We start from the raw sequence: 13,922 nt of genomic DNA on the forward strand, positions 1-13,922 counted from the left end.
GGGGATGGCAGTGAGGGAAGGGGCTTTAGACATCCGGCCCCATCTTTAGGGGTGTGGCTTGATCACAGCATGACATCACAGTCCCGCCCACAGCAGCGCAAAGAACTACAAAGCACAGTGTCTCAATGGCAACCGCCGTACAGTAGAGCGTAAAAGAGAGTTTGTGTTGCCGTTTTTAATTGGCAGATAAACATCTGCATTGGTCCCTCAAATCACTGACAGCAAAGCCAGCCGATTGCTAAATGACACCAACACCTGGTCACTGCTCATTGGCTATTTCACATGCATCATCATTATTATCATTTAGAGATAAATTCATTTGTAAAAGGGCACAGTGCATCTCTCAAAGCCATCCTTATTCAATTTTCGAAATGCTCTAATATGTAAAAGTGATAGTTCACCTAAACATTCAAATTTAGTCATAATTTTCTCAACCTCATTCAAAGACAATTTTCAAAATAAACAGCTTTTACATCTTCTTTCATCTTTTGGTGAACTATCCCTTTAAGACCCAAAACATACTCTATGCAAGTACATGCATGCAATGCTTGATTTCTCACATTGTGTTCTGAAATATCTTACAATTAATAATACATCGCATTCTAAGCATCGCCACAAGTGCACACAGATTCAAAAAAAGTGTCAACATTTTACCTTTAGGGGTACAACAGCTTGTCACTTAAAAGGATATCTTTGTACCTTTTTTATTCCTGCATTAGTACCTTACAAATACGTACCTGGAGGTACTACTATTAACTTTTTGTGGTAAAAAGCTACAAATATGTACTGCCCCAGTGACAAGCCGTTGTACCCCTAAAGGGAACATTTTGACACCTTTTTTTTCCTCGGTGTGGCATTGTTAGCGTAAACTGTTTACAAGTTTTCCTCTATGGTCAGCTTTCTCTTTCAGGTCAAATACCATCATGGCGGGGAAACAGTTTGAAAAGAATCTTGTTGAGCAACGTAGTAAAATAGTTTGCTAACATGTTTAGCAAGCTACTTGAATAATGACGCATCTCATTTAATGACAACCAGTGTTGGGGGTAACACATTACAAGTAACTTGAGTTACGTAATAATATGACTTTTTCCAAGTAACTAGTAAAGTAACGCTTTACTTTTCAAATTTACAACAAAATATCTGAGTTACTTTTTCAAAAAAGTAATGCAAGTTACTTTTTCACATTAATTTGACTGACAGCTCTCCTGCTCCCATGTTGAGAAAAATAAGTGCAGAGGCGTTGTGTGTAAACATGATGGTTATTGTAGTTCTAGACTAAATGTGAGCATTTATTTATCTCAATTGTACAATAAAGATTCTGTACTCCTCAAAATGAATAAAATCAGTCAAATGCAAAATCAGAGAACTATGCAAACTTCCAATAATTAAATGTTAAATAAAACAACTATTTTTATGCATAATCTACCTTTACATTTAATTTACAAATGTCTTGCTGCTGACCTTTGATGATGAAAATTATTTGATTTTTTGTTTTTATTGGTAAAACTTTTTTCTCCTGCATCCTATTCTACCATTATCCAGAATGGAGCTGCGCCCTCTACTGTTCATGCGTGAATATGCATTTTTACCTCAGCCTGGGGCTTATTATTTAAATTTTGGTATAAAGAGGTCTTTGCAAAAATATAACTTTTTTGTTATAAAAACAAAACAAAAACAAGCCCAGCCCAGGTGAGAAAAAGTAACGCAAAAGTAACGCATTACTTTTCTTAAAAAGTAACTAAGTAACTCAATTAGTTACTTTTTAAAGGAGTAACGCAATATTGTAATGCATTACTTTTCAAAGTAACTTTCCCCAACACTGATGACAACAATTTGAAAATAACACTATAATGTGCTGTAGGGATGACATTTTTTTTTAGACCAACCCAGAAGTTAGCATCACACTGGTTCCCTTGACAAAAAGCCAATAGGATTTTTCCATTTACTTTTGGTAACTGCAGAAAATAAGGTCTGTGACCAAAAGTTTGATTCTTACACATTTAGTTCGTGATAATCTTCGAAAATGAATGACTTTTATGAATGACTTTTATGAATTTAAAGCCTAAAATGCAATTGCCAGAAGTAAAAAGCTAAAGTTAGGCTAACGTCAACACCATTATTTAAAAAATAAATGTTGGAATGTTTGCAAGAGCACAAGAATAAATACAAAGATGTAAAAGCGGACTAGTGAGTAGATGACAACTGTCGCAACTTGTTAGCAACTGCCTTTTTCAAGACACTTAAAGCTTAAAAAAATCATGACTGGAGTATCACGGATGTATTTTATGTCCTAGAATAAAATGAAAAGTATGTCAATAAAAGTGTGTTAACCAGACTCAAGATACTTTTCATTTTTTTATCTGGCCCACATCTGGTGCGTGTGGATTCCAGATGTGGGCCGGATCTGGGCCAACACAATGTTGCCGTCTGGGAAACCCATTAAAAAAATCAATGTATAAATCGTCCTATGATGGAACCAGAAGTTTTAATACACGAACTCGTTTCCGGGTTTTAGGACGACTCATTCCTACAGCACTCTATAGCTATCTTGAGTTCTTGTTACCGCCACACGTACTGAACCATGTGTCTGTTTGTATACTTACATTTAATATGTTTCTTGGCCCAAATCGTCTGATCTGATTCCAGATTCATTCTTAAACATGCAGTGAAAGACATTTACTCTCCTGTCATTTTAAGACCGTGCTCGACATCCTAGTGTTTAAGTGCTTATGATGACTAGTTCACATCAAGTCAAGTGTGCTTGAATGCACCGGCATGGCTTTTTTTGATTGCGTGGTAAAGCTATGGGTGTAGCCTGGATGCACAGCATCTGATCAGAGGAAATGAAGGCCTGGTCTTTACTTTCTGAGCCTTTTCACTACGATATTGCCTCTTGCCTGCCCTTGACTCGTGTCACAATGATATATGAGTGTGTAAACTGACAGTATGTCTGCATAGTGCTTCATAAAAGGATGGTGTCTGTATTCGAGATTTATTATCTGACATGTTAGAGGACCGGATTTATGAATTTTCATAATTCGATCCCTGATCATGCGCAATGCGCCCACCCTAATTTCTTTGCAAGTTTTATTTTGTGTATGACTGACATGTAGCTGTTAAGGTTGAACATTCAAGAAAGGAGTTGAACAGCACCAAATGTTAGGCTATAAAGCAGCTGAGATTAGTGTGTGTTTGTGAGTTTACAGCGCTCACAATGGAAATGCACCAGCTGACCTCACAAAACAGAAAGTGCCCTCACAGTTTATCTGACTGCACACTTAATATCTGACCAACAACTTCTAAAACAGCCCGATCCATACTTTAATAGCCCAGTTATCTCATAAGCCAATCCGACGAAATCAAACTCACCTAATATATCACAATACAGCCGATCGCCTTCAAGTCCAACCCAGAAGTCATAGGAACAACAGCCTGACAACTCACAATCCCACATTTAAAGTACAGACACCAAAAATATATTATTTTCAAATAAACTCTCCATATGAAAAACAGACAATGAACAAAAGCGCCGTCCATGCCGTATAACCAAATGCATAGGCATCAAAAACAACGGTGTTTTCTCAATGGAATTACTGCACATATTTCACCATACATTATAGGTAATTTAATTTCCCCAGACACACGGATGAGTGCCAAATATAGAAACACCCCCCAAAAAAAAGGATAGAAAATAAATAGAAATACCATTTAGAAGAGGACAAATATCATCTCATGGGTTAAAAGTGTACTATTTTCACTCTTAGATCTCATTTAGAGAGTTCCTCTTTATAAAACCGCTAGTTATATTAATCATATTTAATATTAAGACAGTTATCTCCAATATAAAAATATCAAATATAAACCGCGATAGGAAACCAGGGAGATTTGAGGATCCTTCACTGTGCATGTCACGTAGTCCTGGTTCCTGCTAGCTGTCAATCAATATTTGGACACGCCTCCCTCAGTCTATTCATCTCCATGGCTGTAGTTTGCTGGTCACCCTTTATATAGCGGTGTCCCAGAAGACAGTGGTTTGGGTGGAGTACGGAGGGGGCCCGTATTTTTTGCCCCCGTTGGTCTTCTTCCAGCTGGGCAGGATGGGCATGCTGTCCTGCTTGCACAGGGCTTTGTCTGGAGGTCTCTGTCTGGCTTTTATCTCCTTGCACAGGTGACGTTTCTTCTCAATCATCTCCATCATGGTGCTGTCCCCACATGCCCAGGGCATTGGGGGCATCTAATGGGTGGCAAGGGTGAGACAATGTTGGTGCATGCAGAGCTGGCTTATATAGCCCTCATATATATTTTTTCAGTTTTCAAGAGTGAAGCCGTTAACTGTGCTCCTTAATAATAAATGATGTGTTTAATAATTAATTTGTATTTAAAGTCGGAGCAGTCGGAATGTATTGCCATTTAGTTTAATTCTCTCGCACACACATACCACAATATCTTAATCGTGTACGCGCACATTAAACTGCTCATGCACCTGTACAAACACAGATTAAAACAATAAACACTTATATAGGCAAAACAAAATCTCATGAGCGCACACCAGAGCTCTGTTTCAATACCTAGTGAGCATTCTGATTTGACTAAGCAACTTCATGTGTCATATTAATGGCACTCCTTATGTGAAGCACTTCTACTTTAGTTTTGTTGTAATGTTGTTAAGCTAACAAAGCGATACTCTAATAAATTTAAAATCAAGTTTAAAACCATGAAATCAAATAAGACCATTTTTTTTATTTAGCATTGATTGATGAGCCATGGAAAATTCATGTTTCCTCATAATCTTTAATTAAAATAACTTTGAATAACCCTTCCCTCTTGCAGCATCATCTCTTCTCTGATGATGTGTTTACTGGTGTGAGGGCGGGACAATCTGTCACTCACATGACATCACAGCAATAGCCAACTAAAAACATCCAATCAATCAATCAAATGCCCATGGACAGAATCAAGTCCCGCCCTACATTTTTTCTTGTTTGAGGAGCTGTTTCACTTGTTTTACATCTCACAGTTCTGACATTTTTTTTCTCAGATTTGTGAGATATAAATGCATTTGCGTGTTATAAAGTCAGAATTGCGAGATATAAAGTCAGAATTGCGAGATTTAAAGTCAGAATTGCTAGATTTAAAGTCAGAATTGCGAGATTTAAAGTCAGAATTGAGAGATTTAAAGTCAGAATTGCAAGATTTAAAGTCAGAATTGCGAGATTTAAAGTCAGAATTGCGAGATTTAAAGTCAGAATTGTGAGATATAAAGTCAGAATTGTGAGATTTAAAGTCAGAATTGCTAGATTTAAAGTCAGAATTGCGAGATTTAAAGTCAGAATTGCTAGATTTAAAGTCAGAATTGCAAGATTTAAAGTCAGAATTGTGAGATATAAAGTCAGAATTGTGAGATATAAAGTCAGAATTGTGAGATTTAAAGTCAGAATTGCGAGATTTAAAGTCAGAATTGTGAGATATAAAGTCAGAATTACGAGATTTAAAGTCAGAATTGCGAGATTTAAAGTCAGAATTGCGAGATTTAAAGTCAGAATTGCGAGATTTAAAGTCAGAATTGCAAGATTTAAAGTCAGAATTGTGAGATATAAAGTCAGAATTGTGAGATATAAAGTCAGAATTGTGAGATATAAAGTCAGAATTGTGAGATTTAAAGTCAGAATTGCGAGATTTAAAGTCAGAATTGTGAGATATAAGTCAGAATTACGAGATTTAAAGTCAGAATTGCGAGATTTAAAGTCAGAATTGTGAGATATAAAGTCAGAATTGCGAGATTTAAAGTCAGAATTGTGAGATATAAGTCAGAATTGCGAGATTTAAAGTCAGAATTGCGAGATATAAAGTCAGAATTGCGAGATATAAAGTCAGAATTGCGAGATTTAAAGTCAGAATTACGAGATATAAAGTCAGAATTGCGAGATTTAAAGTCAGAATTGCGAGATATAAAGTCAGAATTACGAGATATAAAGTCAAAATTGCGAGATTTAAAGTCAGAATTGCGAGATTTAAAGTCAAAATTGCGAGATTTAAAGTCAGAATTGCGAGATATAAAGTCAGAATTACGAGATTTAAAGTCAGAATTACGAGATTTAAAGTCAAAATTGCGAGATTTAAAGTCAGAATTGCGAGATATAAAGTCAGAATTGTGAGATATAAAGTCAGAATTACGAGATTTAAAGTCAAAATTGCGAGATTTAAAGTCAAAATTGCGAGATTTAAAGTCAAAATTGCGAGATTTAAAGTCAGAATTGCGAGATATAAAGTCAGAATTGTGAGATATAAAGTCAGAATTACGAGATTTAAAGTCAAAATTGCGAGATTTAAAGTCAGAATTGCGAGATATAAAGTCAGAATTGCGAGATGTTAAAGTCGCAGTTACCTTTTAATTTTTTTATTCTGTGGCAGAAACAGGCTTCCATACAATAGGGAAGAAAAGACAACTTCCGTTTCATGCCAACTTTAAAGAGTAGTATGCATACTCAAAATCTATTTTTGATCACCATTTGTGGCAGTGTTATTATTGTTAACTAAAACAATAAAAAATTGCTTTATGCAAGTGAAATAAATCTGAAATAAAATTAAATATAAATATTAGATTATAAACTTAATAAACATAAATTTAGAAATAACATGCTATTTAGAAATATTTAAAAAATAATAAAAATGACAAAACACTTTATTTATGTAGCCCATTTTACACTACAGATTACAAAACAGCACATAAAATGACTAAACCTTTAACCAAAATGAAAACTGAAACTATAAAAATAAAAGCTAATTCAAAATATCAATAAATACTACCAGTATATTTGTATTTAAAAAATACTAAAACATCACAGATTAGAGGTTATTTATAATTAGGATACATGCAATGCTGCCTTAAATTTTGGTCAAAACAAGGTTTTAGGAGAAAGCGTAGTAAAGTTGCCTAAATAAAATGAGGTATTACTGACTAGGTTTTGTAACAGAGCATATACTTCAGACATGCACACACACACACACACACACACACACATGTACACACACACATTTGTGCTTTTTAGGAAGGAAGTAGCAGATAGACACAGAAAGTACAGTGGACGCGGAAAAGACATCATTTTGACAAGGTTTTATTTAGATCTCTGCTTTGTTGGGGTTAGTTTTATCCCTCGATTTTAAGATTTATTTGGGTTAGTTCAAATACAGTCGCTAACAATCAAACACACAACTGGGGAGTGAGAGTAGATCAGACATACTAAACATACTAAATGTGTTTTCTGATTTATGTTATAACATTCTGAGTGTAATGTGTGTATGTTTTGCATTGAAGATTACTGTGTCCCTATAAAAGAGCGGGTGTTTTCACAATGGATTTCATCAGTTGTGATATAAAGAGCATGCCTTGGTATGTTTGTGTAGTGAGTTGTGTAACTGACTCCCCAGTCTCATGTTGACGTGGAAAACAGAATCGTTATTACAGGATTTTTGTACATAATACAATGTAGCTCTAAAAACCCGTTCAAAAAAGGCCACACAGACGAACAGAAGAGAGCATATGACACGTGACTCTGATATAAATGCCATGTCTAGATACATATGTACACACATCAAACATCTTTTAACTGTATAACTGTTTTTAATTTAAAGTGGTACTTTACTCATGGCTCTTTCTATTAAAGATGTAATCAATCTTATATAAAGTAAATGTAATGAAAACAGGAAAAATATATTGGTGTTCTTTTTATCAAATATTTTTAATCATTTGACAGCCTTAATATAAGTTTTCAGGCAGTGCCTTAACTGTCAATATTTCAATAAATTAGTTGTCAATGATGTCTATGCTGTGGATTCGGGATCTTGCATTTAAGAATTAGTTTTGTCCGCCATATTTTATCATTATCAGCTTCTGTGTTTGATGTTTGTACATCCGAGGAACCCAACCAGAGCGTCTGAAACATTGTGATAGAGACGACACAGACTGAGGATGCTGCCGGTCGAGAGTAAAGCTGTCCGCCGGCGCTCTGAAGAGCTTCTCATTCAGATTCTGATCGGTTAAACCTTTTCTCGAGTGCTAAAACTGCCTGAATGTATAAAACCCTGATTGTGGATCTCTTGGCATAAGCTCACCAAGGACGAATTAAATGTGAGAGCCTCTTCAGAGCACGATGGGAAGGCAGCCCTGATCTGGACCGAACACAAACAACACACACATACGCATCTACGTAGACAGGCGATGAATGCCGTGAGCCAAACGAAATGCACGGCATCGGAAGCAGCAGACAGAATAGGATATACACACAGCAGTGGGGTCAAAGGTCAAAGACATGAAGGTTTTTGCCGGGCAGATCGACAGACACGGAGACAGGAACCGAACTCCACACGCATGCGATCTCTCGCTCATTCTGAGGAATAAGGGGGTTGTACCTGGAACGGTGTCCCGCACTGAGGGGCGGAGGCATCGGAGGGGTGTCTTTGGGGCGTTCCCACAGGGGACGGGACTCCTGATGTGGATGCGGAGCGGCCAAGTTTACACCCGGCTTTTGCTTCTAAAAAGGAAGAGAGTATGTTATATGAGTGTCTAAAATCGCCATCCTTATTTGCTTTTGTCTGATTATCTGTCACATGGACAGGACCCACCCCCGAGCATGGTGGTCGGGCTGATGGAAGAGCGGCCAAACCGACTGGGTGTGGCTGTGGGTGTGGCTGATTGTCCTGTGGGCGTTTCCCAATCCTGTGATTTCGGAGAAGAGCTACGAAGGGCTCTGTCCTTACTGTCACTTCTGCCTTTACCTTCACCTAGAAGAGAGAAAAAGAGGTAGAGATTTAAGTATTCAGTAAATGTCTATGTACCTTGAGCTTTCTGTTTTTATGAGAATGTTTGTTTGCAGTTTCATGAATAAATAGTGCTGCAGTACAAATATATCACCACTAGGTGTCACTACTGAGCTTAGTGTAGCAAAATATATCGCTATTACTATTTTTGCAGTATGTAGAATGCATGCTATGAAATGTATGCAGAATTTGTAGAGCATACTATCCAACAATATAATGCACTTTTACATTTACAATGTGATAAACCAGAAATTATATCTACAGTAATTGTTTTACATTATCTTTTTTATTTATCATTTGATCACACTGCCATTTTTACACATAATTATTATATTTAATATATATATTTTTATAAAATAACTGGACACTATATTAAACGTGAAACGTAATTAAAGGTGCTGTATGTAACTTTTTCACTCTAAAGCATAAAAATACCATAATATGTTTGCAGATATTTAGGAAAGATGCAAGTTCACATACTTGTTTCTCTGAAAAATAATGCTACAGCCAGTTATTCTACTTTGAAATGTGCGTCCGTTGCTGGAATGTCCCAATTTTTGGTCTACCCAATAGTATTTAGACACCCAAGGTTGCCAGTTGGTGGAAAACACAGCGTATTGCAGCCATCGAAGCCAGCAAACAAACTGGATCAGAGATCGCTGATTCTACTTGACCTAAAAAGCCTCAGCATCCAAAATTCAACTCATCAACATACAGGGCCCTATTTTAACTATCTGAGCACATGGTCTGAAGCACATGGCGCAGGTGCACTTAATACATGTCCTAGTTTAACAACAGAAAAAATGGTTGGCACGCCAGGCGCATGGTCCAAGAGTTGTACCTAGTCTCTTAATGAGTCATGAGTGTGTTTTAGGCGGAACGTGCAATAACCAGAGTCTCAGCTCCCATTCCCATTCAGGGCTCGACATTAAAGGGATAGTTCACCCAAAAATGAAAATTAGCCCATAATTTACTTACCCTCAACTCATCCTAGGTGTATATGACATTCTTCTTTCAGACAAATAAAATCTGACTTATATTACAAAAGTCCAGTCTAATCCAAGCATTAGAATTTGATTCATAAGTTGCTCTGTTTTTGAAGTCCATAAAAAGTGCATCTGCCCATCAAATAACTGCTCCACGAATCGATGCGTTTGTGTAACGAAAATATCCATATTTAAAACTTTATCAAGTAAACTTTCGACCGACCGCCTTCCCTGTTCAATTTATGGAAAAATTGTTGAAAGTTCCACTGCCGATCGAAAGACTAACACGACCAGGTCCGCTCGTCATGACGTCACGTACGCATCTTGAGTTTCACTTTCAACATTCAACACTTTTCCATGAAAGGCGGTCGGCCGAAAGTTTACTTGGTAAAGTTTTAAATATGAATATTTTTCTTACACAAACGCAACGATTCGCTTCAGAAGGCCTTTATTAACACCCCAGAGCCGCGTGGAGCACATTATTTGACAGACAGATGCACTTTTTATGGACTTCAAAAACAGAGCAACTATGAATCAAATTCTAATGCTTGGATTAGCCTGGATTTGTGTAATATAACTCAGATTTTATTCGTCTGAAAGAAGAATGTCATATACACCTAGGATGACTTGAGGGCGAGTAAATTATGGGCTAATTTTCATTTTTGGGTGAACTATCCCTTTAAGCCTGTTACCGTGCTTGTCCTTCAGACAAGTAAATCTTGTCCGGAAATTTTATTTTATTACTTGTGTGTGTGTGTGTGTGTGTGTGTGTGTGTGCGTGTGTGCGTGTGTAATTTATTCTGAAGCAATTTTCTCACCAGTGTTCAATCAGCTTTCACATATTTTAAATCTGCATATTTGTGATATTTTTACCTTTTATAAAGGACATTTTTCCCTAATCTTATTAAATATAGGCTATGGTTCAGCTTTAAATTTATATTCTTAAATTTGATCAATAAATTAATCTAGATTAAGACACTATAGGGCTGTTACCAATCAAATTAAATAATTTATACTGGAAAATTACAAATGTATTAAATAATGTTATGAGATTGTTGTAAATATTTTTTGAATATTCAAATAAGAAATGTTGGAAAGAATGTTTAAACAAGAAACTAAACTGCCAGTAGGTGGCGGCAGGTCTTAAGGCCTGTACACACCGGGACGAATATCGCGCGCGCTTATCGCCAGCGTTTTTCGTGCCGTTTTTCGGCGCGTCTTGAGTGTTCACACCCAAGCGATTTTCACTGGCGCTGCGCAGAGTGAACGTGCACATTCAGTCGATGCGCTCCCGGTACACAAGATGGTGCTGCGGCACTTTAAGCCTCTGACACTCGCTTGTCACACAGAAGGAGAAGAGAGACAGTATTTACGTGCTTGCCAAAACCATAGACATATTATGTATTTGGACAAAACCATTCACACACTTTTTGCTAACTGGCAAGCAGCATTAGCAGTTCATCTTCTTCTTTGTCTACTTACTACTTCTTCGTCGTATCAATGTGTGCTCGGCAAGAGCGTTTTGTGCTTGAGCGCCACCAAGTCGTGTTTTACTGTCACTTCAGCAGCTCCAGGCACGTGAACAAAAGCGCTGATCTCATTGGTCGGCCAGTTTTTTACGCGCCGCGTCAAAATAAAAAAACGAACCTGAGGCGTTTTTTTAAAAATGACGCTTTTACGCCTGGCGTTTTGCGCGTCGGTGTGAACACTCACATTGGCGCCCATTATTTAGTCCCGAGGCGTTAAACGTCGGCGATAAACGCGTGCGAAAATCGTCCCGGTGTGAACAGGCCTTTAATGAGCGAGTCATTGAGTCGATTCGTTCAAACGGCTGATTCTTTCAAGAAATAGGCGGTCATTTATGAATAGGTAATTGAATATTTGATTCAACCGATTCATTCAAAACGCTGAATCATTCAGTAACACACTGTTGCTGTGAGATGCGTTATGGTTCTCCTGTGATCTTTGTTTGGAACTATTTTCGCTGCTGAAATAGAACAAAAACAGTCAATATTGCATCTAAAATGTAAGTGACTTGACGTTATTTAATTGTTTATGGAACTGTCATATGAAATCAGTGTCACATTTTCAATCATGGTGGTATTCAGGAAAACAGCACTTGTGCTTGTGTGGTGTTGCTTAACTGTATCTTAAGTTATAAATATAAAAACTCCACATTTTGAATTTTTGCCACAGTATATTAACTGACTTTCTCTGTTTGAGCGGCGCTGATTTGTTTTGATTCCTCATCGAGAGGCTGCGCAATCGTCAACAGCGCAACCATGTTACCGTCAATACATTATATATTATTATCATATATGCAGAATCATTCTTGCATTTTGGTGATTCCCTAGATATTTTTTTGTTTTTGACGTTTTAATCAGACTACTTGTCCGGTCGGGCAAGTAAAATTATCTTTCACTTGCCCCGGACAGGCGTTAATGTCGAGCCCTGCCTTTAAAAGTCAGTAGGGCTCGCACCATGGCGGATTCGCTATGTACATGGCGGAATTTGCGAGTGGAAAGACTGAATGCTTCTCCAGAGAGGAATCCTTTTATTTTTTATATTTAAAAATGTTTGTGTGCTGCTGCACGTCCCTGTGTGTATAACAAGCAGAGTGTGTGCGCGTTGTGCACCGCCTAGGCGCATATTACTAACGCACCCTTTAAATAACACAAAAAATACTGCACTATTGACTGGCGCAGTCGTTTTCAGTGACCGCAACACCTGAACACACAACTCGTTTTCAGACGAGCACGCCCATGGGTGAACAGATGGGCTTGAGTGCAAGCCCATCTGTGCAAATGGAAGTGCAAATGGAAAAATCAAGGGAAACAGGGTGATGTTAACTTCTGGTTTGGCAAAAATATGTCCTCACTGCAGCACCCTATAGTTTATACTGCATAATAGCAGGGCCGTTTCTAGCCGTTCTGAAGCCCTAGTCGAAATCCTTATTGGTGGCCCCAGTAAAATTTTAAAAACCAACATTGGTATTACTAGTATTATTAACAAATACATACATACCAAATTATATTTGTTAATAAGGATTCAAATTAATACCAGTAATACCATTGTGTAGCCAGATGCCTGTATAACCCTAGGCCTTTAGGCATTAAGCACTATTAGAACTGAATGAATCGATTCAGCATTCAACACCATCCGTAAAGATTTGTTAAATTCGACATAGTGATTTAATAAAGAGGATGTATTAATGTTGTGATTTAGCACATATTATGCCATTTTTAAATTGGCCGTTAAAGTCTTGTATGGGACAATTACAAAACGCACTGATCCTTTAACAATGCATTGGCGCAAAAAACTTTTGGAGGTGCAAGTAAGAGAAGAAAGCTTTATAGAGTCAAAATATAACTGCACACTCATGAAATGCTGAAGTGAACAGTGTTATATTTTCAGCAGTTATATTTTGCCTCTAACACATCGAGCAATGCTATCACAGCTTGATTTCTCGACTACCACAAATACTGCCCTGACAAAATACAGATTTGTGCACTTTTTACTGTACCTGTTTTTTAAATTGGCCTTTAGTTTGAATTTAGCTTTATTGTTTGGTTGTATGGCAACACCTCTCTTTTATCTAATGGTGTTGTTGAGCACTCCAAACGCAAACTTTTTTTTTTTTTTAAAGGTCCCATGGCATGGCATTTTTCTATTATTTTATAGTGTTTCCTGAGGTGTACTTATATTGTTAGTATGATTTTTACATCATAAAATGTCATAATTTAGAAATAAAAGGCATTTTGTCTATACTGCTGTTTGCCCTGTGGCTGAATGCCCTGTTTCAAGAGGCGTGTCTGTTGTGAGACTTCAGTAAAAACGCCCACTGTTGTGATTGGCTGACATCTTTGAAAGTTAGTAACTTTAGTAAATTATGGATCAGCGCTGACTCGAGACGCGAACCGTTTAGAACGATTCAGTCCGATTTGGTGAACTGGTTCGGTTCACTAAAAAGAACCGATTCAAAAGAATGATTCGTTCGCGAACCGGACATCACGGAGACGGAGCGATTGCTAACAAAGTTATTTATAGTAACTACTGAGTTGTGAGAGCGCTGTCTGTCAGCGCGAGTTTATTGTGTTTGTATCTGAGAGTTCTGAATAA

General features: G+C 37.3%; 1 protein-coding gene across 1 annotated transcript in view; it reads right to left on the reverse strand.

Annotated features, from left to right (window-relative positions):
- Positions 1-4,003: 4,003 nt before the first annotated feature.
- Positions 4,004-13,922, reverse strand: part of nyap2a (neuronal tyrosine-phosphorylated phosphoinositide-3-kinase adaptor 2a) — a gene marked incomplete at its 3' end in the record, with an annotated part of 56,980 nt that continues 47,061 nt past the window's right edge. Inside the window, exons 5-7 of the mRNA XM_079823722.1 lie at positions 8,608-8,781; positions 8,410-8,528; positions 4,004-4,234 (exon numbers count right to left, since the gene is read on the reverse strand). Of these exons, the coding sequence (XP_079679848.1) occupies positions 4,004-4,234; positions 8,410-8,528; positions 8,608-8,781 (524 nt within the window). The remainder of the gene's footprint in view (positions 4,235-8,409; positions 8,529-8,607; positions 8,782-13,922) is intronic.

This window comes from Gobio gobio, assembly GCF_949357685.1.
Source record: "Gobio gobio genome assembly, chromosome: 8".
Classification (NCBI taxonomy): Eukaryota; Metazoa; Chordata; class Actinopteri; order Cypriniformes; family Gobionidae; genus Gobio; species Gobio gobio.